Consider the following 18950-nt stretch of genomic DNA (forward strand, 5'->3'; position numbering starts at 1 on the left):
AGCACCACCCCCCCAAGCTTTCCTGCCGGCTATTTTGGGGCGGAAACAGCCAAGCCCAAAACGCACGGAACCAATCGCACGTGTCACCTTTTCGTCGAGATTTCCCCCTGTCTCGAAACCTTTACACCTTTTCCCTTGGCCTTCTCTACTCAACGCCCCACGGCCACAGCACACGCCTTTTCCGCCATGCGCTCCTTTCTCCGTGCCCTCCAGCAACCCTTTGCAAGGACCCTCGCCACCGTCGCCGAGGCCTCTTCTTCCACCGCTCCCGCCTCTACTCCGTCTGCACCTGGCAAATGGACACCCCAAACTCTCCGAACAGGTCTCATCGCCCGTAAACGCGGCATGACCGCTTTGTGGGACGCTGATGGCCGCAGATGGCCAGTGACCGTCCTCCAGGTCGACGCCAACCAAGTAGTCAGACATAGCCCTCCCCCTCCCACATCACCTTACCACACTCTTCAAATCGGTGCGAGTCCTAGGCGTGAAAAGACGACGACAAAACAGCTGCTTGGACATTTTAGGAAGGCGGGCGTGGAGCCAAAGTACAGATTGAAGGAGTTCCAGGTCAGCGAAAATGCTGTGGTGCCCGTGGGGACAGAATTGAGTGCAGGACACTTTGTCCCCGGACAATTTGTTGATGTGCAAGGTGCCACGTATGTTTTTTTTGGCTCGCTTTTCGTTCGTAATCCGTTAAGAGAACCTTTAAACTGATATTCATGTAGGATCGGAAAGGGTTTCCAGGGTGTTATGAAGAGGCATGGTTTCAGGGGTCTTAAAGCTTCTCACGGTACTTCCGTCAAACACCGATCACCTGGTTCCATTGGTCAAAACCAGGTTTGTCTTTTTCGCGCTTCAAATACTAGTGTATATGGAATTTAACCACTTTCACAGGATCCAGGAAGAGTTATCCCTGGTAAAAAGATGCCGGGACATATGGGAAATGTCACTCGTACCACCCAAAACCTCCTTATCCACCGTGTTGACCACGTCCTCAACCTTCTTTACGTCCGGGGCTGTGTCCCCGGCTCTGACGACTCTTTCCTCTATGTCAAGGACAGTAAGAAGCTTGTTAAGAGCAAGGCTCAATTAGCTTTGAAGAAGGGTAAGCCTGAAGAAGAGTGGCTGGCCAAGGGTGTCTTGTCTTTGCCTACGCCCGCTGGAACCGTGGAGAGGGTCAAGGAGGAGGGATGGCCAGAGGTCGTCGAGTGGAAGGGTGATGGTTGGGCGGAGAAGTAGAGTACAGGAGTATACAGATGCATTCTTGACTTGTCATACATGATATATGCCTATGCAAGATACACATTGCAAGAAGACAGAAAAAAAAAGTGACTCTACAATAGAACTCTACCAACCCCCATGCCAACGCCGAGCATAAGACCCAAACCCAAAGTGATACCCTTTGCGATGCCTTCCACACTTGATCCAGAGCCGCTCAACGACTTGGTGGACACAACAGCGCTTCCGCTATTGGTAGCCGACGCTGTACCAGCAGCGACGGTGTTTGTCGGAGCTGAGACTCCGTTCAGAGACGCAGCAACGTTGAATGGCGAGTTGCCGTTAGAGTTGTAAAAGTCGAGAAGGATGTGATTGGGCTTTCGGCCCCAAAGCTGTCGACAGTTGTTAACGTGGTAACCAATGGAGCCCGTTCCAGTCTCGGCGTTGGTCTCGTTGAGTTTGTCCTTGTTTGGAACAAAAAATTGAGTGGAGCTGAAAGAATAAGTCTAATAGTGCCATGTCAATGTGAATTTACATGACATGTTTCGCCACATCGACTCACGTTGTCGAGAAAGTGGTTGATGAGGAATGGTTGAGAGCTGCTATCACCGCTAGAGCGGTTAACAGCGCATCCAAACTCCTGACTCGTAACACCTAAGACCTGTTAGCTAGTGTGTTTACTCATGCAAGCGATTGGCGCTTACCATATGCATCTTCCCACATGGCAGCAAATTCATCGAGCAAGTATGGCACGCTGCTGGTGTCGGCCTCATAATCCATAAAGGCAACCACGGTCGTGCCAGCGTCAATCATGTCGGACAAAGTCGGCCAGTCGGAGAGCTGAGTAGGTTGACTGGAAGGGGTATAAACCTTGCTGGACAAGCCGGCAGACTCAAAGGCAGGCGAAAAAGACGTGGGAGGGAGATTGTCGCTGTTGACAATGACAAGGGTGATCACTAGTACATCATCAGCGTGGTCCAGGGCTTGTTAGGGAGACGAGCTTACCATCATTCGGGTTGTCGTTGACCCATGAGGCAACGGTAGAGAGGTAGTCAGACATCAAGCCGCCATCAAGCAATGACTAAAGAGAGGTGTCAATGTGATTCCTTGGCTACAGACTTGGCAGTTTTCAACACTTACACAAGAAGAATGGCACAGGTGAATACCATCAGACGCATTATGCCTATCATAATATTAGACCACGTCCACAAACGATGAAAACACTATGGATGTAACTCACGCCTGGATCTGCAATGTCCTGATACCATCATTCTACTCTACATTAGATACGCTCACGACTCAAAAAGCGGCATGCAGCAGGGACTCACCAGCTGAGATGTGACATCCTGATCTTGATCATCTGCCACGCTGCTGCCGACGGCGTATGAGTCGTGCGCTCCGATGAATGTGACATTAGAGTAGAGCTGAGAGCAGAGCTCAGAGTGGCCGTTACAAGTTGTTGCGGCAAAGATGGAGGGGAGGGCGGAAAGCGAGGCGAGGGAAAGAATGAGGTGGGGAAGCATTTCTTGCTGGGGCGTATGGGATGACCGCGGTAAAAGTGTTGAAGATGATAAATGGATAGCGTCAAGCTAAGGGCTAAAAACAGGTAAGGAGCGAAATGCAAGCTGTGCAGGTGTATGCTAGCGGACTGCGAAAGAACGGTGGCTGTTGGTCCAAGCGTCGTGGTTGTTGCTGAGAGCTGTGGCCGACGGGCTGTTTCGAGAGATGCTCCTTTGATGCGATGATCTACGAGAGGGAGCGTTGAGGCAGAAGAGAAGACAGCTGGAGCGGCTGAGTCGTGGCATCGCTGAGGAATCGCTGGGCGAATCATGGGGCGGGTTAGGGAACAAAGACTGAAACAAGGAAATTTAAGACGCGTCGTTCCCTGAGACGCGTGAAGCCAGGAAAAAATCAATGCCGAGCAACAAGCTCAGAGGGAAACCGGAGCGCTGCATGGAGTGGGGATGCACAACGATGCCTTGTACAAGCTATGGAGTGCTTGCCTGGCATCTCTCACCGTCCATCCTTGTGCACTCACTCCTTGCTGCTCAGCCCATTGCCCGTTCCCCACGGCTGGCACTCCCGCTCTCTCCCGCTCGCCGGGTCAAAAATAAACCTGTGTAGCCCATAATAATTTATAATTTAAGCGAGAGCCGCGGCTTTCCGACGGAATCTAATCCACGCGAGAACCACGCTGTCGTTCCTCGTACACGTCATAACAGCCGGCCGATAGTCCCCCATCTCGTCAAATGTTGATCTTCGTTTCTTCAGCTCATAATCTCCGGTCTCCAGCCACTCCAGCAACATACAGCAGCTATTGTGCTATACTCACACTCTCCCACTCTCTTTTCTATCACCCCACACCAGCCCTATATCCACTCAGCCTAGAGCATAGGAATATACATACCACCCCGCCTCCGCCTCCGATACCACCCTTCTCTCTCCACAACCCATCTCCACGATGGGCACGACCCTTTCCCCCTTCAGGTATATCCAATTAGCACGCTATGTCGTCAATCGCTGGATAGATAACATCCCTACCGTCAAGGGAAAGGGCAAGACGCACCTCGGCAACCTCCACGCACGTGCTGGAAACTACTTGCTCAAATCTGAAGCTGCGCCCGATGCACCACCTCCCGCCCATGCTCGCCAAGCGGAAGCTGGCCCTTCGCGACTGGCGGGAGTTAATGAAAACCGGCCGCAACAGGACGACCACTATGAGCATCGGCAGAAAGAGTATCATCGGCACTACAGACATCCACCCCGATACCCTAAACTCGCACCAGATCCCAAATGGCCCCCCGGGCCGAAGGAGATTTACAACCTGATGAATGACGAGAGGCTTTTTGTACCGGGGGCTATAAAACCCCCCAGGGAGGTTGTCGTCCTGTGTCATGGTGAGTGTTTTTTTTTATAGCCCATACAGAGCAAAGCTGACAGTGAATCAGGTCTGTATGGATTTTCGACGGCGACACCGATACCACTGTTTCCTTCTCTCAAATTACATTATTGGGCAAGCGTCCTGGAAGTCTTGAGAGATAAGATGGGCGTCAAGGTTGTAGTAGTCGGTGTCAAAGGGTAAGCTTTCTCCGGTGGCGCCGAGAAACAGGGCTGACACTATTTCCAAGGACCGGCTCGATTAAAGAACGTGCAGAGCAAATGCACGAGTTTTTGAAAAAGACCCTTCCTCGCGGTACAGGTGTAAACTTTGTTGCGCATTCCATGGGCGGTCTTGATTGTCGGCATCTGATATCCACTATCAAACCCACGTCTTATACCCCCTTATCGCTCACCACCATCGGCACGCCCCATCGTGGATCTCCTTTCATGGACTGGTGCGCTGCCAATATTGGTGTCGGGTCTGCTGCTGCTGTAGCTGCCTCACTTACTGCCGAAAAGCTCAAAGCTCTTCCCTATTCTCTCAAATCTCCACTTCTTGCTCGCCCGTCGCCCACACAAACCAAGCCAGATACCATCACATCCATCGCAGCCGGACTTACCTCGTACCTTTTGTCCATTTTCGATTCCCCTGCCTACTCCAACCTTACTACCGCATACCTTCGTGATCACTTCAACCCGACCACACCAGACGATCCTTTTGTCAAATACACTTCGGTAGCCGGACGGATCTCCAAGATGTCTGTCTTACATCCATTATGGTTCCCCAAGCTGGTGCTCGATGCTGCTGCCGAAAATGGTTACGCTGAAGACACTTCCAATATGGTCTATGGGCCCGAAGGAAAGCCGAGATATGAGGGTAACGATGGCCTTGTGAGCGTATCCAGCGCTAAATGGGGTGAATACATTGGCGCTGTAGATGAGTGTCATCACTGGGACCTTCGAGGAGAGGGCGGTCTGTTCCCCAGTAACGTGTCGTCCATCTCTCTTCGTGATGATAACAAGAAGGGAGAAGGCAAGCATGGTGGAGGATGGGAATTGGACAAGGAGAGTGTCCCGGGTGCAGGCGGAGTCCATGAGCATCTTGGTCTGGCCGCAAAGGAGAAGGACGCAGTGGAGATGAAAAAGAAGGGCAAGGATTTTGGAACAAAAGTTTCTTCTAAACCAGAAGAGTCTTCGATCGTCAGTCCATCTAGCTGGGATATCGCCCAAGTCGGACAAGTTGTCGACTGGGTCACAGATTTTCTCCCTGGAGGCAAGACAACGGAAGCCGGCAAAAGACAGCTGGAGGAGGCCAGGATGGAGAAGGAGGGTGAAATAGAATTGGAAAAGGAAAAGGAGAGAGAGAAGAAGAGGAAGGACAAGTTTGACTTGGAGCGGTTCTATGGCGGTTTAATGATAAAGCTGAGGGATGATGGGTTCTGATTGGGGTTTCTTGTTTGTGTTGCATCATCAATTAGATAGTATTATCATCATTTAAACAAATTATTAGCATTATGACTTGTAACAGTATGTATGACTTCAACGTCAGAGGAAAAACGGCTTTCTTTTGAGGCGTATGAGCTGCATTTCGTAAAGAGAATTAGAAGCCGCCCAAAAAGTCAGTGGAACGTAGGACGAGGGTGAGTAGGAATTGTCAATAACAATAATTACGTAACCCGCTTTCACACACTTGCACAAGAAGAAGAGTGGGTGTCGGAGATAGCTAAAGCCAGAGACCATCGTAATCATCAGCCTAGAATATATAGCACTCAACAGAAATGTCTTCCAATATACCATCTTCCCCTTCTGCTGACTCTTCATCTCTTCGCGCTCGAAGGTCAACCACTCTTGATCCTCAAACACCAACTTCCTCTCTCCATTCTCTCCCGTCTCCCAACTCTACCGTCATTGGAACAAGCGCCAGTCCCTCTGCCGGCGTCGAGCTTAGCCTTCCACCTAAATCCATCACCACGAATGGCGAACCATCTTCTGCTGCAAGCTCCAATGTGTACTTCCCAGGAGGGTTACCGTTGCCCGCGGTCAAGGGAGTGATTAGTGGGATCGATTCACCTAGACATGGAAGAGGATCTCCCTCTATTGGAAATGTAAATCTTTTTTCTCCGACGATCGGCCTAAACATGCCAGAAAATGCCCAGCTAACCCGGAAGAATAATAGAGACGAGATATCCCGGGCGCATCGGTGACACCTACCGCATCCAACGCAGTGCGAACCGAGCCTGCACAGCAAACACCGACTGGCGAAGTTGACGTTCAGCAGGAAGAGTATAGGCCAAGAGTCGTCTTCAAAAGTGACCCTACGGTGAAGAGCTGCCTTTTGGGATTGAAGATGGAAAAGAAGGATGAGATTGCGAGATTGTTTGGGGTCGTTTAGAGAGGTGTTCCACATCGGGGAACGTCTTGTTGTGTAGGATATTAACGACTTGATTCTTTGACATCTGGCTCGTAGATGAAATATTTTCCATTATTGACAAAGCAATGCTTGACGATACATAGACTCGCATTCATTTCAACCATGTACAATATGATGACAACCATAAACCGGTATTCTTAACACGGATTTCCTCAGATTCTTTTGATTCCCAATTCCCAAGCGACAAAAATAAACACTGCATCATAAGAAAGCAATCCCCCAATCAAACAGTCTCCACCCATTCCTGCTGAATATCCTTGTTGTTGATCTTTTCAGCACTCGCCGTGCCGGATAATGGTTCAGCAACGGAAGAGCTCAGGATGACCTTTTGAATGTCCAACTTGGCGAGGTTGTCTTCATGGGCAGTGTTGGAGTGGAAGACTTGGTCCATCTGCTCAAGCGTTTTACCCCTGTCGAGAATCATCAGCATTTCAACTTATTTCACCAGATACGGGGAGTTATATCCCTTCACACAACTTACATGGGCTCAGGGCAGAAGAACCAGACGTAGAGACCGGAAAGGAATGTAAAGGCGCCAAAGAAAAGGAAGGTGCCGTACTTGATGTTCTGAAGCATGGGTGGGGTGATGAGACCAATGATAAAGTTGCCCAGCCAGTTGGCGCAGGTAGTGATGGCGACACCCTTGGCTCGACGACTTGAAGTGTGAACCTCGGCAGCTACGATGATGATATTAGTCTTGATCTCTCACATGTTGCCTGAGCTTAAAAGGACTTACGCATGGCCCAAGGTACGGGCGCCCAGCCAACACCGTAGGTGAAGATGTAGATGAAGATGAAGGCAACGGCCACCCATGCCTCCTTGCTGTATCGAACCCAATCGTGACTGAACTTGGCCATGATGATTGCCACAATGACGTGACAGATGGTGTTGGCGGTAGATCCACAGAGAAGAAGAGGTCTTCGTCCTACTCTGTCAATAACGAAAAAGGCGAACATACAGGCGACCAGTTGAACGATGTTGAGGACACCGCTCATGTCAAGCTGCATCTCGTAGTCGAGGCCAAGTTGCTCAAAGAGAGTAGGAGAGTAGTAGATGAGCTGATGTACTTGTTGTCAGCAACCAGCCTTCAATTTCCTTGTATTTTTATTAAAGACTTACAGCGTTGATACCAGAAAATTGCTGGAACAACATCAAGATGGGACCAATGATAGTTCGCCTGATCAGCTTGGGCTTAAACATGTCGACCCAAGAAGCAATCTCAAGTTTGAGTTCGGACATAAAGTCTTCGCCTTGAAGGGAAGGGTGAGCCTTGACGATAACCTCTCGGTTTTGAATAGCCTCGGCCCTAATTGTGATCCACTCGGCCTGCAGACGAGGATCGGTAACGGGGAATCCTCGAAGGCGTTTGAGAGCGTGCAGAGAATCTTCGTCTCTGCCTACCTGAGCAAGCCATCGTGGAGAATAAGGAAGTTTCCAAAGACCGATCGACAAGGCGATACAGGGAGCTATCTGGACGAGGAAAGGAAGTCGGAAACTCCAGTCGCCAGGGATGTATCGGGAGCCATAAGTCTATTCAAAAAGTTGAGTAAGAAGAAGGGTTCTTATGTGGTAGAAAGACATATTCACAATGTAGAACATGATGACGATACCGGCGACAATGGTGGCAGCCTCCATGGCGAGCAATGAGCCTCGAATATTTGGTGGCGAAATTTCGCTAATATACATTGGGGCCACAGCAGAGAGAAGACCAACACCAAGACCACCGACGAATCGGCCAACGACCAGCTGGGCAAAGGAGTAGGATGTGGTCTGGAGAATAGCACCAATAACAAACCACACGGAACCGACAGCTTTTTTTTCAGCTTGCGTCAGCCAAATGTCATTCGTCTAATACACGAGTTTTGGCAACTAACCAATCGCCTTTTTACGAGAATACCTGTCTGCGACAAAACCCGCTTGAAGGGCTCCGATAAAAGCACCCAGTTCCAAAAGGGCGGTCATGATGCTGCGAGTCAAGACAATCAGTTGCCACTCTTTTTCATCCAACGTGGTGAACACTTACCCTTTGTTGAAAGCAGCAGAAGAGCTGACTTTGGCATCGACATCCGGGAACTGACCCAGGAACTGGCTCATAGTAAGGACAATGGAAAGAATACCCTGGTCGAAACCAAAGAGCAGACCGCCCATACAGGTGGAGAAGGCGGCAATCAAGACGAGCCCACTGCTGAATATATCCTTAAGACCTGAACAACGTATGAGTACAAAGCCAGGTCATGCAAGGTTAAAAATTACTGACCGTTTCCGCCGATTGCATCAGCCAATGCCTGGCTGTCTGCCACATAACCAGCAGTATCAGGATGGAGTTCAACACCTAGGTCCTCCAGACTTGGGACGTCGTCCCTATTTGGGGCATGCCTTGGCTTTTTTGAAGCGTCACTGTTTTTCTTGAAGAACATGTTATGAAGGTGTCGTGAGAGAGAGTGGTTTGTAGTATATGGGCAGAGGAAAGCTCATTCAACATGATAGTATTTTATAGAAGAAATTCGTTTTTCGTTAAAGCCGATCATCGCAATTAGAGTTAAAGAAAACTGTGCGGAATGATAATCAAGCAGTATTGTAATGATACTTGAAAAAAAGTCTAAGAGGCATGACGTTATGTGCTCCAGGGTCCTTGGGTCCCCAGTGCCGGAAAGGAGGGGTCCCCAGTGCCTCAAAGGAGGAGTCCCTCGGAGATAGTGGATCAGAGGAGCGGCAATTACATGCTGATTTGCGGTAAACGAACCGGTTAACAGGCCGCGGGCTGAAAAAGACTTAAGATTCGAGACCGGAGTTTGGATGTGGGCTTAAGTCCGATCCTGCGTATCTTGGAACATGCGTCAGGTGTCGGTCGCACGTCGCGCACATCATCAAGATATGGAGGTGGAATGGTACCTCGCTGCCGGACCGCGAGTGTGTCAGGTGACCATTTTGACTTTTCCCTGACCTTCTCACTTCCCGCGGATCAAAAAAAAAAATGCTGGTGGGTGTTAACCGCTGACTAGGGATGCATACTCGGAATTCGGGCCGCATTATGGCCAGCACGGACTGTAGATGCGGTAAACACAGCGGTAGTACGTTGTAGCGTCAAGGGTGGATAGTCCCAACCACGAGGACTCCCCTGGCTATCGGGATTATGCCCTCCCGTAGGGATGGTGGTTATGCGGCGGAAACGGTGTTGTAGGTGTAGTAGGCGGCAGTAGGCAGGTGTAGTAGGCTGGCATACACTAGTAGGTACCGAGGTATAGGTGTAGCTATGTAGGGTGAATCGCTATGTGAGGTCTGCCTAGTAGTACTGGGTGTAGCCTTCTGGCTCGCTATGCATAGCGCCGTGACACTAGCTATATACTCCGCTCCTTCCACTTTGTCTCTCTCTCCCAACTCCTGTACCGAACGACCCGTCGTAGCACTACATATCCCCCATACTTTAAAAGGGTTAGTCCCCTGACACCTGAGTGCGAATGCTTTGAGTGGTGGTTCGGGTCGATATAAGGGGAAGGAATAAAATGACCATCACGCTGCAGGATCTTCCGTCTGTGATAATGATAGCCATCAACTTCTTCCGCGAAAGGAGTCACTTCACCTTTAAGCAACATTTCGCTTCGGTCTCCTTTATCATCCCTACTCTTCAGACTTCCACGACCTAGGGTGTGTAGTGGCCATGACGCTCCTATCGACTCCTTTACGACAAGGATACCGCCTTCACTCACCAACACACACCTTCCAGAAAGGACCTGTTATCCCATTCCGAAGCCGCTTTACCCTCAATCCTTTCCATCCTATTACCATCGCTGCTATCCTAAGCATTTGAGCCTAGTTACCCCGCTTTCTTCCAGATTATCTCTTCGTTCTTAGCAAATTCCTCATGCATAATGCTGGTTGTTCTGGAGGACCTGCAATAACGTTAGTACGATTACGTGATTGAGCTATCTTTATCCTCTCCAATTGCCTTCGGCTTTGGTTGCGTTATTCTGTTGTAAGCTCTAAAGTATTGTCTCCGTTGCTGCAGCCATTCGAGTCGACCGTCTGTCGTCGAGCCAACTGGCTACGCCAAATGCGGGGTTGTGTCGTTTCCCCATGGCCTCCTGTTCATCTACTTCTCGCAGTGCTTTTCCTTCAACCGCTTACCGACTGTAAGGGGAACAGGAGAACAATAAGGAGGATAAGAGAAGAAGAGAACAATAAGCAGGATGGAGAAGTAGTTTCGGAGGACCGAGGAGAAGAAGAAGACGAGAGGAAGGAAAGGAGGACCGTGCGAGGAGGCGTTAAGGAAGAAGGAAGTTCAAGGAAAACCTGGGGAAAGGATGAGAAAGCTGAGTCAGCTCGAGGAGTTGAGAAAGATATATAAGAAGTAGTCCTTAGTAGATTAGATGCATAGCCCCGCGCAGCCTAGTCTTCTCGAATCCTTCAGTCTACAAAGCCACATCGTTTACACTCAGAGCTTCTAGTTCGATTAAATACAAACGACCAAGGACAACGAAACTGTTGTAGCTTAAGGTACTTTCCGGCGTCTACGAGGACAGTGGTGCCGCTACACGGATCTCCAATGTCTGATGGCCCTTCTCCGATTCAACGATAGACTGCAAAATAGCTCTACTCAAATCATACCTTGACGTAGTGTATCCGACTGAGACGTAATATCAATAAACAGCGATTGTATGACAATCTATCTCTCGTCAGTAGGAGGGAAGATTCAATCGGTCCACAAGCGAACTATTCGATCGTTCTCAAGGTCTTCTTGAGCCATGTGTTTGCGAGCCAACACATTCCTCCCCCAAAAATTTTTGAAGGCAAGCTTATGATACTTCACGAATAGAGGCTCATCGCTGAGCTGCAGTTATAGAGAGTAACGAGTTCTAACAAGTTCCTCCCATCGTCGATGGAATCGGCTTCAGTCTCCTCAAAGGTATGGGTAGAAAATATACTGACACCTCCACAGCGTAAGTCAAGGAACTCCTCTGCATTGTTTTCGTCATCAGTACTATCTTCTATTTGTCGAGGTCGTCGCGACATGGCATCCGCAACCAGATGTTTATTCCCAGGGACATGTTTCATTTCGAAGTCGTTCGACAGTATATACCATACCCATCTACCTTCAAGTCACCGAAGGGTAGCTTGGAGAGTTGATCATCTGTTTCAATGAGGTGCAGTTATGTTCGAGTATGAATCGGCATCCATGGTTCCAAGGTCGAGCAGCTTTCATCGCAATGAATACACCATACAGCTCCAGTTTTGGCTGACTATAGCGCTGTTGAACTTCATCATAGTAAATACTCGTGTATAGACAGGCCTTCTACGACCTTTCTCATCCATTTGCGTAAGATCAAGCCCACACGCAGTGTTGCTAGCATCGACTGCAAAAATAGGCGGGTACTTGTCTACTCGTAAGTAATCAATAGGCCTAAGGACCCCGCAGTTCATGACAGCTTCTTTAGCCGCTACTAAAGCCCGAGCAGCTTCCTGACTCCACTCAAATCAGAGTCTGTTAGTTTGAGAAGGTCATTCATAGGTTTCACAAGCTCTCCGTAGCGACGAGTCCATGTCCTCGCGACGCTGTTCACATCGCAAGTGTGCTCAAAGACAAATTTTCGTATGTTCGGCGCATCAGGCAGAGTCGTGTACTGACCCGTCTCGCCTTGATATTATCTAGTCTTACCACCCTTGATTGTTACGTCATCTATGTAGACTGGGAGGATCTCGGGCTTTTCGTCTGCGACGGAAGATGAACTCCATCACCCTATGGAAAGCTGTGACCGCGTTTTTCCAGCCTTGCACCATCTTAATAAGCCATAACGTTCCCATTGGGCTCTCGAAGCTGGTAACGTTGCGGGAGTCAGGACGTAGTTCTAGTTGATCATATCCTGCAAAGGCATCCAACCCGGTGTACGTAGGTGGCACGGCAGGCTATGTAGGCTCTCAGTCATTTCGTCCATGTTAGGCGGTAACCCCGGTATCGGGAATGTTAACTGCATTCAGTTTCTGCAAGTCGTGGACAAGCCTAATTCTTCCCTCTTTCTTTTGTACTGCAAAGAAGGCCGACCTATATGGAGATTGTGACCTCTCATACAAGCCACTTTTTTTTCTCTTTGAGAAAAGCGATAACATCCTCCTTAGACTTGGCAGCCATGCGAATCATCTTATCCTGCCACGGCACATGGGGAATGAGGGGTATCTTATAAGGAGGGATGTATCGCGCTTCGAAGCATCCTTTTTCTTCTTCAGCCCAAGCGAGCGCAGCTTCGTGTTTAACTAAGATGTTTGCAAACATGTCTTTTTCGGTCTCAATTGGAAAGTCTCCTGTGAGTAAAGGTTCTAATCTTTCCTTGATGATCCTTTTTCCATACTGGCTATCGCTTTGGAGACTCTAGCAATTATGTCACGATCGCTTTCACGATGGCTTCCCAAGTTGATAATCGATGCAACTGAGTATTCGTTCACAGTAAGGCTTACTCTTGGGGGGCCAAATGAGGCCTTTGTAAGCCTCGCCATTTTGGTCTACCACAACAGAGTCTGGATCCTCCGTCACCAGACTAGGACTGCTTTCATAGTCGGTGTACTCTTCAGCCATATTACACATCTATGCGAACAATTCTCGTTTGGTCTCATCTCGAGCTGTCTTTGTGAGTTTGCGGAACCGTGTGAGCATAGTACCATCAGAGGTGTCTCGCTTCAACTCAACACTCTCGGTCAAGTCGTTGTGATTGGTAACTGCGTACTATCTTTCGCCCATCTTGATCAAGGGTTGTTTGCTGTTGACGAGGTCCTCAGCAGGTCGACACTATCGCGCCATATGTCCCGGCTTACCGCAAAAGCGGCAACCTGAGGAGAAGGCAGACGAGGGAGCTGGGCGACGATAAGTGTCAGATGCCATCATTGGCTTGAGAAGGTTGAGCTGCTCAAGTTCGGGAACTTTGGCTATAGCTCGGACGTAAAGGTGTTTCCACTGGGGGAGCTCGCGGTATCTACCTCGGTACGCCTTCATCAGCTCACTCATCTCCTGGAAGACGCCAGTCGCAACTGCGAAACGCGGGTTACTTGAGGAGCCAGCTGCGTAAGCCTCACTGGGTACATTCCTTCAACTTTCTCATTCGCTGCCAGAAGTTTCGCTCGATAAGCTCGATACTTTGCTTCAGCATTGTTGTAATCCTGGCCTACCAAACCTTGGGATGGCGGCAATCGTGACTACATTGTCAATAGAAACCCATTCATGCAAAATGTCAAGCATCTGCTTCATGGGAGGATAGTCGTTCTTTGGGTATACCACCCTGCTACGAATGAGCTCGAGCTGTAGATCTTTGCGCTGCTCTGGTATAAGCGACTTGAAGAAGTATTCGTTAGCCAAGGACTTTGCGGCAGTGTCGCCCATCCTTTGACTAATCCTTTTGGTCAAGAGCTGAAGCTCCTCCTTCCTCCCGATGAGGTCCTCAAGTAGAACGAGTTTCCTGATGGACCATCTGGCAGAGAAGGCCTTGAAGTCATAGGCATCAGCAAGCCTGTGATCCAAATGGCTACGATAGTTGTCTTCGAGCTGTCGTTTGAAGTCCTCCCAGCTATCGGCTTTGTAACCCTCAAGGGCTTCGACTTTCCTGCTGTAAACATGCTCGAGAAAGATATTGATCATGTCAGATGGATGGACGGCACAGTCAGCAGCCTCGCGCTCGAACCAACGGAGGTAGTCCTTAAGTGTGGCAGGGGTACCGTCCCATATCTTAGCATCTCTACCACCCGGGTTGGACATCCTACTCTTGTAGGGCTTATAAGTACTGTCGTATCGTTGTACTTTAGAGGTATCTTGACGGACAAAAGCATATGCATGTTCTGCAGCGGGGTGTCAACGGTGAAGGTGTCCCTCTGGGATAACCTTCCCCCCATGATAAGGGCAGTCGTCACCTCAGGTGAACGACCAGGGAGTGCGCCAAAGCTCGTTCCCAAACCAGAGGCATGGTCATGCTTGGCAATTCATCTTTGTCTTTTTCAGACTCTGGCTCACGCCAATTGGAGAAGTCACCATTAGTAATAGGACCAGTCGGCAGATTATCGGTGGGACTCGTCAAGTCGGCCGGGTTCCTTGGGTCCGTCTCGTTCGTCGGAATCTTCGACATCTTCTGCAAGTAAATTTGTTCGAGTTGTGTCTCCAGTGGTGGTATTAGGCAAAGGTAAAAAGTAGGGAAAGAGGGGGACTGTGGCGATAAGCACGACCGCCTGCTTTGTGTTTTTATTCCAGCCCAGTTACCATCAGTTCCCGAGCGTTGTTCGTGATTTGCACCAAGTTCTCCAGGCACATGCCCTAGTTGGCGGAGATTGTGTGGTGTCCGGATCTTTGGGTGGAGGTGGAGGGCGATGGCGTGATTTTTGGTTTGTGATGTATTCGTTTTGACTATTCCGATTTCTCATCCGTCAGAGTATATTGTATGCATTTGTTTCCCTTTTCTTGACTCTGAAACTCTGCCGCCCCCCCCCGCCATGCCCCGCCCGCCCCTCCCGCGCAACCTCAACCTCCCCCGCTGGAACCCTCCAAAGCCCCATCTCGCAAAGTACCACCCCCCCCCGCCGCACCCAACCACAGCCCACCACTTCCTCCCGCCCACATCTCCACAACTCCCACCACGGAGGAAACCAGCATTCAGCCCAGGTGGATTCGGCCTCCAGAGTCAGCCGGCCCCAGCACCCGCTCCCACTTCGGCCTGGCAAAAGGGAAAGGACCGTGAAAGGCAGGTAGACGAAATCCAGAAAAAAGATGACGAAATTAGACGGGAAGAGGAGAGGATAGAGGGCAAGTCCCCAAAGGAAGGAAGAGAAGAAGCCGAAGCGTGCTATGTGGTACGTCCCGCCGTGTGTCCCCGCTGTGGATCGCCCCCCCGCTCACCCACGTGCCCCGCCAGCCGCCGCCTGCAACGCTCCATTACGTCGCCTCCCACTCTCTGCCGCTGCTCTACTCTCCCTCGCCTCTTCCTCCGTTTACGATCGCCTACGAAACATGGGGTACTCTCAACGCTGACGCCTCAAACGCCATCCTCCTCCATACAGGATTATCTGCTTCTTCCCACGTCGCTTCTCGAGGAAATGACGTCTCCCCGGCCACGTCTTCCAAGCCGGGATGGTGGGAGGACTTTGTCGGCCCGGGCAAGAGTATCGATACAGACAAGTTTTTCGTCATCTGCACCAATGTCCTCGGTGGCTGTTTTGGCAGCACAGGCCCCAGCTCTCCCTACCCGCCTGGAGACGGCCAGACACGATGGGCGACTCGGTTCCCCATGCTTAGCGTACACGACATGACCCGTGCCCAGATCTCGCTGATGGATTACTTGGGGATCAACAAACTCTATGCAAGTGTGGGGAGCAGTATGGGTGGTATGCAGAGTTTGAGTCTGGCTTACTTGGCTCCGGAGAGAGTTGGCAGGATTGTTAGTATTTCTGCTTGTGGAAGAAGTGGTTTGAACGGTGTGGGCATGAGGTATGCCCAGAGGAGTGGTATGTGTAATTTAAAAAAGAAACCATTGGGTGTTGGTATTGACATGACTGTATAGTTTTGATGGCGGATCCCAACTGGAACAGAGGATTCTACTATGACGGCGTTCCGCCTCACAACGGCATGAAATTAGCGCGACGTAAGTAATACCCCCTCGATTGTTTTTTTTTTTTTCTTTTTTTTTTTTGGGGTAACATTCTGACATGTCGAACATTTATAGAGATTGCAACCATCACCTACCGATCAGGTCCAGAGTGGGAACAAAGATTTGGTCGTCAAATGATCTCTGAGCAGGATGCTCAATTGGACGCGCAAGGAAACCCTGGCGTGCCAAGGTTGAGTCCCGATTTCTTGATCGAGACCTATCTCGACCATCAAGTGAGTTTTTATTTTATTTCGTATCCCACAAACACCCACCCTGTCCGTCGGGGGGGGTGGTTTATTCCCCCCGTCACATCCACTGACTTTTTTATGTGTGTTATTTTCAGGGGGAACGTTTCTGCCTTACCTATGACGCCAATTCTCTCATCTACATCTCTAAAGCCATGGACCTATTTGACATGACAGGTCCAGCCCTCACCTCTCTCGCCAAGCGATTCAACGACGCCTACCCCGACCAGCCTCCCTTTCCTTACCCCGACGACCCCGTTTCCATCTCTTGCTGTGCGCCCCGCGGTGCGGCCGAGGCCCACCACCATACGCCAGAAGAACAGGAAAAACTGGAAAAAGAAGCCAAGAAAAAGCTCGCAAGGTTTATCCCTACTTCCAAATCCCCCCACCTTGCCGACCTCGCACAGGGTTTGCAGAGACTGAAGGATATCCCTACTTTGGTGCTTGGTGTTCAAAGCGATGTCTTGTTCCCCGTGGAGCAACAGAGAGAACTGTCAGATGCTCTCAAGCTGACTGGTAATTCAAAAGTGACATACTACGAGCTCGGCGGTGTTTGGGGTCATGACACGTTTTTGTTGGACGTGCAGAATGTGGGTGGGGCGATCAGGGGTTTCTTGCATTAGACATGAAATCACAAAAAAAAAAAAACAAGAAAAAACCAATTGTCAACAGTTGTATGTATGGTCTGTTAAAAAAAAACAAAAGTATTACATCCAGTAGCGTATAGAACAAATGCATACCTTGTACAAACAAAAAATCACACTTTATCATATAAAAACTAGCTTTACCTTGAAAAGGTATTAAATCCCGTTGGATCCATTTCCGAAATCTTCGCTGCCCAATAACCTGTGTGAAAGAGTCAGCCGATTCCCTTATTCAATGACGGGTAATAACGAGTTATACAACTGACGCAAACTCTTTCATCAACGAACACTCGCCGCCATTCTCCAGATCGATATTGTATGCCTGGAATAATCCCTCAGAGCTGATAACCATGACTTGGGGCACCGTCCTGCGATTCCATTTTTTTTTAGCGGTTAAAGAGGCTAGTCACCCCGGACTGGGACTCAAAAACGCAATCTCTACTCACGCGCTCATAGCAACGACCGTCCTTCCATGATTCCCTCTGAGCTTTATAAATGCGAAATCTCTCTGAGGTTCCCACATTTCCGATACACTCTTTGGCAAGTAGCCACCGACCCCACCGACGAACGACTTGCCCAAATGATACGACCGCCGCCTGAGGGATGACGCAGCAGAGTGCGAATCTAGTTTACCAGCTGCAAGCGGTGGTGAGGAAGCCAAAGGCGTTTCAGAGGGTGTCGGACTGCGACCTTCTTCCGTCGAGGCGTCATCCACATCTTTACCACCTTTACGAGAACTGGCGAGCCGGTAAATGTGTATTGTGCTAGTGTCGGAAGAAACTGCGAGCAACGTGCTCATGAGGTTAAAGTTTATACTAAAGATCCTTGCGCTGGAAGAGCCCCTTCTAAACTGCCATAGCTTCTTGGCGTCTGGTACGCTGAACACGCGAACCACAGTCCCCTTGTCAGAAGCAGTCGCAAGCATAGTGCCTGTAGAGTTGAGAGCGAGAGAGGCGATGGGAGTCTTGTGTGCTTGAATGACATTGAGGGCGGTGAGAGAGATGGTGTCAAAGAGGAGAACGTCGCCGGTAGTGGGAGCTGGTGGTGGCGCAGGGATAGCTGAAGACGAAAGAGGAGTTGAAGATGCCGATGGCACAGGGGATGGGTAGGCGAGGTAGGAGCGCTCAGAAGAGGACGACAGAGCGCATACAGCTGCGACGAATTATTTAGTTTTTGGGGGGTTCGGGGCGAAAACCCGGCTCAAGCTTACCGTTAGGATTCGGTCCGGTCTCGATGGTATGCAGCAGCTTCATAGTTGAGATATCGTAAATGTAAATCTCGTTCTCCAGCACCACAATCAGCCGCTTTCTGTTCATCTTGACGGCCAAGACAGATGTCGGGAAGATTAGTTCACAGATGGTTGATTGGCGCTATCGGACGGGATCCGGGGTCACACCCGCCCATCCAGTCAGTTGCGACGACGGGTGTGCAGGTGTCAAGCACATACCTTGGTGTTGACGATCTGAAGCTTCCTCGGGCTATTAGATGGCTGGTTCTCGGCTGCGCCTACGAGGGCGACGAGGGACGTGCAAAAGAGCATCTCGACGATGCCTGTTGCGCCTTGATCATCTGGTGCACCCGTCAGCTTCGACTGCGTACTGCGCCGAGCGGCCGAGAGACAGCGACGTACTGTTGGAGTGGACCTTTCCGAACGGGTCGCAGTTGAGGATGGTGTAGCCCTTCTTATGCCCTACTGCGATGCACGAGTAGTCTTGGTTGAAGTTGCAGCTCTGGAGAGGGGCAGTCAGTGGCGGGCGGTGGGAGAGGGAAGCGGGGGAGACTGACGAGCAAGTCTGGATGGCGCTTGGCGAGGCGGGACATGGCGGGGGGGGGGGGGGGAAGTTGGAAGATGGAAAGCGGCCTGGGAGAGATAACGGCCAGTGAACAACAAGCGGGAGCGGCACTCGCCGCCGGCTGTGAC

General features: G+C 50.2%; 8 protein-coding genes and 2 non-coding genes; 5 read left to right on the plus strand and 5 right to left on the minus strand.

Annotated features, from left to right (window-relative positions):
- The first annotated feature begins 88 nt into the window (after nucleotides 1–88).
- On the plus strand, nucleotides 89–1323 carry CNAG_07637 (large subunit ribosomal protein L3). XM_012194856.1 has 3 exons: nucleotides 89–656; nucleotides 726–837; nucleotides 895–1323. The coding sequence occupies exons 1-3, from the start codon at nucleotides 187–189 to the stop codon at nucleotides 1237–1239; spliced, it is 927 nt and encodes a 308-aa protein (XP_012050246.1). The 5' UTR covers nucleotides 89–186; the 3' UTR covers nucleotides 1240–1323.
- Nucleotides 1238–3313, minus strand: CNAG_07638 (hypothetical protein). XM_012194857.1 has 7 exons: nucleotides 2547–3313; nucleotides 2459–2490; nucleotides 2359–2401; nucleotides 2224–2299; nucleotides 1923–2174; nucleotides 1781–1872; nucleotides 1238–1724 (listed from the first exon to the last, which is right to left on the minus strand). Exons 1-7 carry the CDS (start codon nucleotides 2739–2741, stop codon nucleotides 1335–1337), a joined length of 1080 nt encoding a protein of 359 aa, XP_012050247.1. The 5' UTR covers nucleotides 2742–3313; the 3' UTR covers nucleotides 1238–1334.
- A 59-nt stretch (nucleotides 3314–3372) lies between these two features.
- On the plus strand, nucleotides 3373–5658 carry CNAG_07639 (triacylglycerol lipase). XM_012194858.1 has 3 exons: nucleotides 3373–4115; nucleotides 4167–4296; nucleotides 4347–5658. The coding sequence occupies exons 1-3, from the start codon at nucleotides 3680–3682 to the stop codon at nucleotides 5539–5541; spliced, it is 1761 nt and encodes a 586-aa protein (XP_012050248.1). The 5' UTR covers nucleotides 3373–3679; the 3' UTR covers nucleotides 5542–5658.
- A 176-nt stretch (nucleotides 5659–5834) lies between these two features.
- On the plus strand, nucleotides 5835–6663 carry CNAG_07640 (hypothetical protein). XM_012194859.1 has 2 exons: nucleotides 5835–6203; nucleotides 6275–6663. Exons 1-2 carry the CDS (start codon nucleotides 5877–5879, stop codon nucleotides 6488–6490), a joined length of 543 nt encoding a protein of 180 aa, XP_012050249.1. The 5' UTR covers nucleotides 5835–5876; the 3' UTR covers nucleotides 6491–6663.
- On the minus strand, nucleotides 6585–9143 carry CNAG_07641 (monosaccharide transporter). XM_012194860.1 has 8 exons: nucleotides 8787–9143; nucleotides 8553–8733; nucleotides 8404–8495; nucleotides 8117–8340; nucleotides 7649–8059; nucleotides 7266–7587; nucleotides 7011–7206; nucleotides 6585–6939 (listed from the first exon to the last, which is right to left on the minus strand). Exons 1-8 carry the CDS (start codon nucleotides 8944–8946, stop codon nucleotides 6753–6755), a joined length of 1773 nt encoding a protein of 590 aa, XP_012050250.1. The 5' UTR covers nucleotides 8947–9143; the 3' UTR covers nucleotides 6585–6752.
- A 585-nt stretch (nucleotides 9144–9728) lies between these two features.
- CNAG_12565 lies at nucleotides 9729–10822 on the minus strand. Its single transcript, XR_001045838.1, has one exon. It is a non-coding gene; the product is annotated as a hypothetical RNA (non-coding RNA).
- CNAG_12566 lies at nucleotides 10468–12693 on the plus strand. Its single transcript, XR_001045839.1, has 4 exons — nucleotides 10468–11316; nucleotides 11370–11910; nucleotides 11962–12116; nucleotides 12177–12693. It is a non-coding gene; the product is annotated as a hypothetical RNA (non-coding RNA).
- Nucleotides 12588–14755, minus strand: CNAG_07642 (hypothetical protein; the record flags this gene model as incomplete). Its single annotated transcript, XM_012194861.1, has 5 exons — nucleotides 13682–14755; nucleotides 13331–13543; nucleotides 13114–13234; nucleotides 13029–13062; nucleotides 12588–12890 (listed from the first exon to the last, which is right to left on the minus strand). The coding sequence occupies exons 1-5, from the start codon at nucleotides 14262–14264 to the stop codon at nucleotides 12588–12590; spliced, it is 1254 nt and encodes a 417-aa protein (XP_012050251.1). The 5' UTR covers nucleotides 14265–14755.
- A 238-nt stretch (nucleotides 14756–14993) lies between these two features.
- Nucleotides 14994–17142, plus strand: CNAG_02270 (homoserine O-acetyltransferase). The gene is made up of 5 exons (XM_012194390.1): nucleotides 14994–15346; nucleotides 15409–15997; nucleotides 16054–16134; nucleotides 16216–16373; nucleotides 16484–17142. Exons 2-5 carry the CDS (start codon nucleotides 15781–15783, stop codon nucleotides 17006–17008), a joined length of 981 nt encoding a protein of 326 aa, XP_012049780.1. The 5' UTR covers nucleotides 14994–15346; nucleotides 15409–15780; the 3' UTR covers nucleotides 17009–17142.
- On the minus strand, nucleotides 16985–18921 carry CNAG_02269 (autophagy-like protein 18 Atg18). XM_012194657.1 has 7 exons: nucleotides 18815–18921; nucleotides 18660–18759; nucleotides 18477–18598; nucleotides 18240–18399; nucleotides 17476–18181; nucleotides 17296–17397; nucleotides 16985–17231 (listed from the first exon to the last, which is right to left on the minus strand). The coding sequence occupies exons 1-7, from the start codon at nucleotides 18848–18850 to the stop codon at nucleotides 17186–17188; spliced, it is 1272 nt and encodes a 423-aa protein (XP_012050047.1). The 5' UTR covers nucleotides 18851–18921; the 3' UTR covers nucleotides 16985–17185.
- Nucleotides 18922–18950: the final 29 nt, after the last annotated feature.

This window comes from Cryptococcus neoformans, chromosome 6 (genome assembly GCF_000149245.1).
Source record: "Cryptococcus neoformans var. grubii H99 chromosome 6, complete sequence".
In the NCBI taxonomy this organism is placed as follows: Eukaryota; Fungi; Basidiomycota; class Tremellomycetes; order Tremellales; family Cryptococcaceae; genus Cryptococcus; species Cryptococcus neoformans.

What these genes read in the sequence shown, in the direction of transcription:
- CNAG_07638 (XM_012194857.1), bottom strand. Translation starts at nt 2,741, where the DNA reads ATGCTTCCCCACCTCATTCTTTCCCTCGCCTCGCTTTCCGCCCTCCCC. An exon ending in CAACGACAACCCGAATGATG is followed by an intron (nt 2,175 to 2,223) that starts GTAAGCTCGTCT and finishes ATGATGTACTAG; the next exon opens with TGATCACCCTTGTCATTGTC. An exon ending in TCAACCACTTTCTCGACAAC is followed by an intron (nt 1,725 to 1,780) that starts GTGAGTCGATGT and finishes TGGCACTATTAG; the next exon opens with ACTTATTCTTTCAGCTCCAC.
- CNAG_07641 (XM_012194860.1), bottom strand. Translation starts at nt 8,946, where the DNA reads ATGTTCTTCAAGAAAAACAGTGACGCTTCAAAAAAGCCAAGGCATGCC. An exon ending in TGATGCAATCGGCGGAAACG is followed by an intron (nt 8,734 to 8,786) that starts GTCAGTAATTTT and finishes TACGTTGTTCAG; the next exon opens with GTCTTAAGGATATATTCAGC. An exon ending in TCGTCATCATGTTCTACATT is followed by an intron (nt 8,060 to 8,116) that starts GTGAATATGTCT and finishes CTTTTTGAATAG; the next exon opens with ACTTATGGCTCCCGATACAT.
- CNAG_07640 (XM_012194859.1), top strand. Translation starts at nt 5,877, where the DNA reads ATGTCTTCCAATATACCATCTTCCCCTTCTGCTGACTCTTCATCTCTT. An exon ending in GATCTCCCTCTATTGGAAAT is followed by an intron (nt 6,204 to 6,274) that starts GTAAATCTTTTT and finishes GAAGAATAATAG; the next exon opens with AGACGAGATATCCCGGGCGC.
- CNAG_02269 (XM_012194657.1), bottom strand. Translation starts at nt 18,850, where the DNA reads ATGTCCCGCCTCGCCAAGCGCCATCCAGACTTGCTC. An exon ending in ACGGTCGTTGCTATGAGCGC is followed by an intron (nt 17,398 to 17,475) that starts GTGAGTAGAGAT and finishes ATGGAATCGCAG; the next exon opens with GACGGTGCCCCAAGTCATGG. An exon ending in TCGTTGATGAAAGAGTTTGC is followed by an intron (nt 17,232 to 17,295) that starts GTCAGTTGTATA and finishes TCTTTCACACAG; the next exon opens with GTTATTGGGCAGCGAAGATT.
- CNAG_07639 (XM_012194858.1), top strand. Translation starts at nt 3,680, where the DNA reads ATGGGCACGACCCTTTCCCCCTTCAGGTATATCCAATTAGCACGCTAT. An exon ending in GGTTGTCGTCCTGTGTCATG is followed by an intron (nt 4,116 to 4,166) that starts GTGAGTGTTTTT and finishes ACAGTGAATCAG; the next exon opens with GTCTGTATGGATTTTCGACG. An exon ending in GTAGTAGTCGGTGTCAAAGG is followed by an intron (nt 4,297 to 4,346) that starts GTAAGCTTTCTC and finishes ACTATTTCCAAG; the next exon opens with GACCGGCTCGATTAAAGAAC.
- CNAG_02270 (XM_012194390.1), top strand. Translation starts at nt 15,781, where the DNA reads ATGCTTAGCGTACACGACATGACCCGTGCCCAGATCTCGCTGATGGAT. An exon ending in GAGGTATGCCCAGAGGAGTG is followed by an intron (nt 15,998 to 16,053) that starts GTATGTGTAATT and finishes ATGACTGTATAG; the next exon opens with TTTTGATGGCGGATCCCAAC. An exon ending in CGGCATGAAATTAGCGCGAC is followed by an intron (nt 16,135 to 16,215) that starts GTAAGTAATACC and finishes GAACATTTATAG; the next exon opens with AGATTGCAACCATCACCTAC.
- CNAG_07637 (XM_012194856.1), top strand. Translation starts at nt 187, where the DNA reads ATGCGCTCCTTTCTCCGTGCCCTCCAGCAACCCTTTGCAAGGACCCTC. An exon ending in GTTGATGTGCAAGGTGCCAC is followed by an intron (nt 657 to 725) that starts GTATGTTTTTTT and finishes ATATTCATGTAG; the next exon opens with GATCGGAAAGGGTTTCCAGG. An exon ending in GTTCCATTGGTCAAAACCAG is followed by an intron (nt 838 to 894) that starts GTTTGTCTTTTT and finishes CCACTTTCACAG; the next exon opens with GATCCAGGAAGAGTTATCCC.